The sequence below is a fragment of the Octopus bimaculoides genome, chromosome 20, assembly GCF_001194135.2.
Source record: "Octopus bimaculoides isolate UCB-OBI-ISO-001 chromosome 20, ASM119413v2, whole genome shotgun sequence".
Lineage (NCBI taxonomy): Eukaryota > Metazoa > Mollusca > Cephalopoda > Octopoda > Octopodidae > Octopus > Octopus bimaculoides.
In genome coordinates this window covers 29,818,893-29,822,157 of record NC_069000.1, presented here as the reverse complement: position 1 = coordinate 29,822,157, position 3,265 = coordinate 29,818,893, and the positions used below count along the sequence as shown (strand labels likewise).

The 3,265-nt window shown below is 40.7% G+C and overlaps 1 protein-coding gene across 1 annotated transcript in view; it reads right to left on the bottom strand.

Moving 5' to 3' along the window:
• The window catches only part of LOC106874284 (transmembrane protein 145), a 69,681-nt gene that overhangs the window by 26,874 nt on the left and 39,542 nt on the right, over positions 1 to 3,265 (bottom strand). Inside the window, exons 5-6 of the mRNA XM_014921958.2 lie at positions 2,196 to 2,280; positions 1,283 to 1,354 (exon numbers count right to left, since the gene is read on the bottom strand). Of these exons, the coding sequence (XP_014777444.1) occupies positions 1,283 to 1,354; positions 2,196 to 2,280 (157 nt within the window). The remainder of the gene's footprint in view (positions 1 to 1,282; positions 1,355 to 2,195; positions 2,281 to 3,265) is intronic.

Below are 3,265 nucleotides of genomic sequence, written 5' to 3'. Positions count from 1 at the left end.
ATATATATATATATATATATATATATATATAAAATACATAATGGTCTTTTTTCAGTTTCTGTCAACTAAAACCACTCACAAGGATTTTGTAGGTCCAAGACTATAGCAGAAGACACTTGCCCAAGGTGCCATGCAGTGGAACTGAACCCAGAACCATGTAGTTGAGAAACAAACTTCTTATCACAGAGCCACACGTCATTTATGCATGTAGGAAGTTACAATATTGTTGTGGGCCATTTTACAGATTTCCCCTCCAACAGTCTTTGTGGTGGGGGTTTGATGCCTGAATATGTAAAAGGAGACTGCAAGAGATAGTTGTCAAATATCTCCACAGACTAATCATACACATACTGGGAAACCTAGTCTAGACTTTCATGCTGATAGTCAAGCCTTCACAACCAGTAAATAATAAGAGTGACCTGGTGGCAGGAGATGTCATATATTATGACACCTATCCTGCAACATTTTGGTGTGCTCAGCTACCAGCCCAGGCTCAGCTGCTCATCAGGCTAAGGAAAGCAAACTGTCAAGGTATCGGTCACTCTCTGCCAGCATTCTCGACCCTGCTCACCACAGCTATTGGGGTGGAGATGGCTATCCAGAAGTGCAAACCCCATGAGTCAGAGTGGCTGTTCCACAGCATCTCCCTTACCATCCTTGGGGCAGCGCGTTTTCCATTTTGCCTGCTGAATGTGGTATGATGTCAGCAACTGGGGAGCTGACCGCTGACCGGAACGGCGAGCTGACCAGAAGAGGAAGAAGGGCCGAGGGAGCCTCAATCAGGATTTCGTGCCCTTTTCGAACGGGGTTGTTGTGAGGAGAGGACGTGCCAAGCAATCGTCTGGGTGTTGGGTGAAGCAGCTGCTATTTCTAGTGTTCTTTGGGTCGGGCAAGCCACGAGGATCGGATACCACAGGACAGACTCGTGCAAAGGATGGAATCCGAGGTAAGCCGATTACTTCTACTCGCACGCATACACCACACTGAAACCATGAGGCAGTCTGATTCTTACCTGCATAAATGATGTGTGGCCCTGTGAAGATGCAGGCATGGCTCTGTGATAAGAAGTTTGTTTTCCAACTACATGGTTCTGGGTTCAGTCCCACTACATAGCACTTTGGACAAGTGTCTTCGGCTAGAGCCTGGGACCAATCAAAGCCTTATGACTTTAATGCAAAGTTACTGCATATAAATTGCTCTGTTAAATTCTCATTTCTGACACATTTCTTCTCAAGAAAAATAAACTATATTACATTAAATGGTGTGTGTTAAAGAGACTTACTAGAAAAGACAACAGCAACACAGGCCAAGATGACAAAGAAGATCAGAAATGCTATGTCCACTTCTAGAATAGCTACAAATAGAAATAAAAATAGGTTAATAAACTACCAGTACTGACCATAGACATACTTTTTAACCACACATTGACTACACACACAGTTCTATTCACACTGTGCACAAGTGTCATTCTCACACATACATATATGCACATACTAACCACAGAGTTCACATGTTGGTCACACACTGATTACATTCCACACATACTGACCTTCCCATATAAATTACTGCAATGAAAAAGCCTATAAGTGGTCAGCATATCTGATAGTCATAACAATCAAATCTTCCTCAAATTTCAAACTTTCGATCTTAAGAAAGGAAAGGATGCATTGGATAATTGAGCCTCAAACACATCACAAAAACCAGAAAAAGGAATGGTCTAAGCTGGAAGGTCTTTTAACCATAGGCCTAACCAGTGCTGACCTGATGTTAAAAAAGAATAACACACTAACTGCAGAGTTCACATAGACTGTAATTTTCAAACACTGATGTCACACACACAGAGTTCATTTACTGACCATAGAGCTCTTAATACACACACACTCACAGACCACACATCACACACACACTCCAGCCTTAGTTTACACATACACATCATCTACACTACACACACATGCCAACATTGAACACACATACTCACACACACACACATTCATATCCACATCAACCACACCCACATGCACACACAATCAACTACATACACATTAAGCACACACATCCACTGCACTGTACACACACTAACCACACATTATACACACATGCGTCAACCACACAGTACACATACATGCACACACACACAATGCACACAAACATATCACACAATAAACACACCTTAACAGAAAAGTAAGAGATCTTACTAAATTGGTCAGCAGACAGTTCCCTGTGGAAATAATCCCCAAGATTACCATTGGTCAGGTGTAGGTAGTAGGTGAGATTGATACCCTGTAATAAGGAGAGACAAGCCACAAATTTACAGTCAGGTCATTGGATAATGTATATGATACTGAAAGAAGTACCATAGAGGTAAAAATGTAGTGAGTAGCATGGCAGTGTTGGTGTCGGTAGCGTGTAAATATTAACACAATGGTATGAGTTTAAGAAGTACAAATATTTGTAGCAGGAACATTCAGCAATCACCTGATGATGAGATTCACTGAATATTGCCCCCATGAACAATAAAATCTGACAAATCACAACTTCATGTAGAATAGGCTCCACCCGTGGCAGCTTGTAGATAAAATTAGTGAGGGTGCTGCTTCAGGAGATTTTTAGCCATTGTTTTAAAATTGTGTAAAAGGAAACAAACATATAAAAAAAATATTTACATATAAACTTGATCAGTTCATGTGTTAGCCACTGTCAGGTAGAGTGTTTAATTTGTTCACTGAACACGTTTTTCAACCCCACCGCCAAATCACAAAATAAGGGGGGAAAATCTGCCTTATTTTTCAAATCCTGGCAGCAACACTGAAGCTGGAAGTAGGATAATAATCTAATTCTACACTTTATCACTTTCAAGAATATAAACATGTTTTTAAGCACAACACATGCAGAGTCAAAAAGAACAATACCTTTCACCAGCACTACAAGAATAACAGCGCTCTCTTTCCCCAACATGAAGCTTCCTTTCTTGGCCATGTGAGCATGCACACAACAGCCAAACACTGTGTTGCTGGAACTGTGAAGCACACAGTTCTATACAAGGATTTTTGTATTTTTTTCATAAACTAGGGGATGGCTACTGACATTAAGCTTAAGGATTATATAATGTACAAGTATAAAGAAAGAATTAAAGAAAAAACGACTCATTATATTGAATGTTATCAATAATATCAAGTGGAAATAGGGGGTGCTGCAGTTCCACAGTGCCTATAGGGCTTTCCTATAAGTAGGTTATCTCCCTTGGCTAGGCGGCGCTCCATGTAGA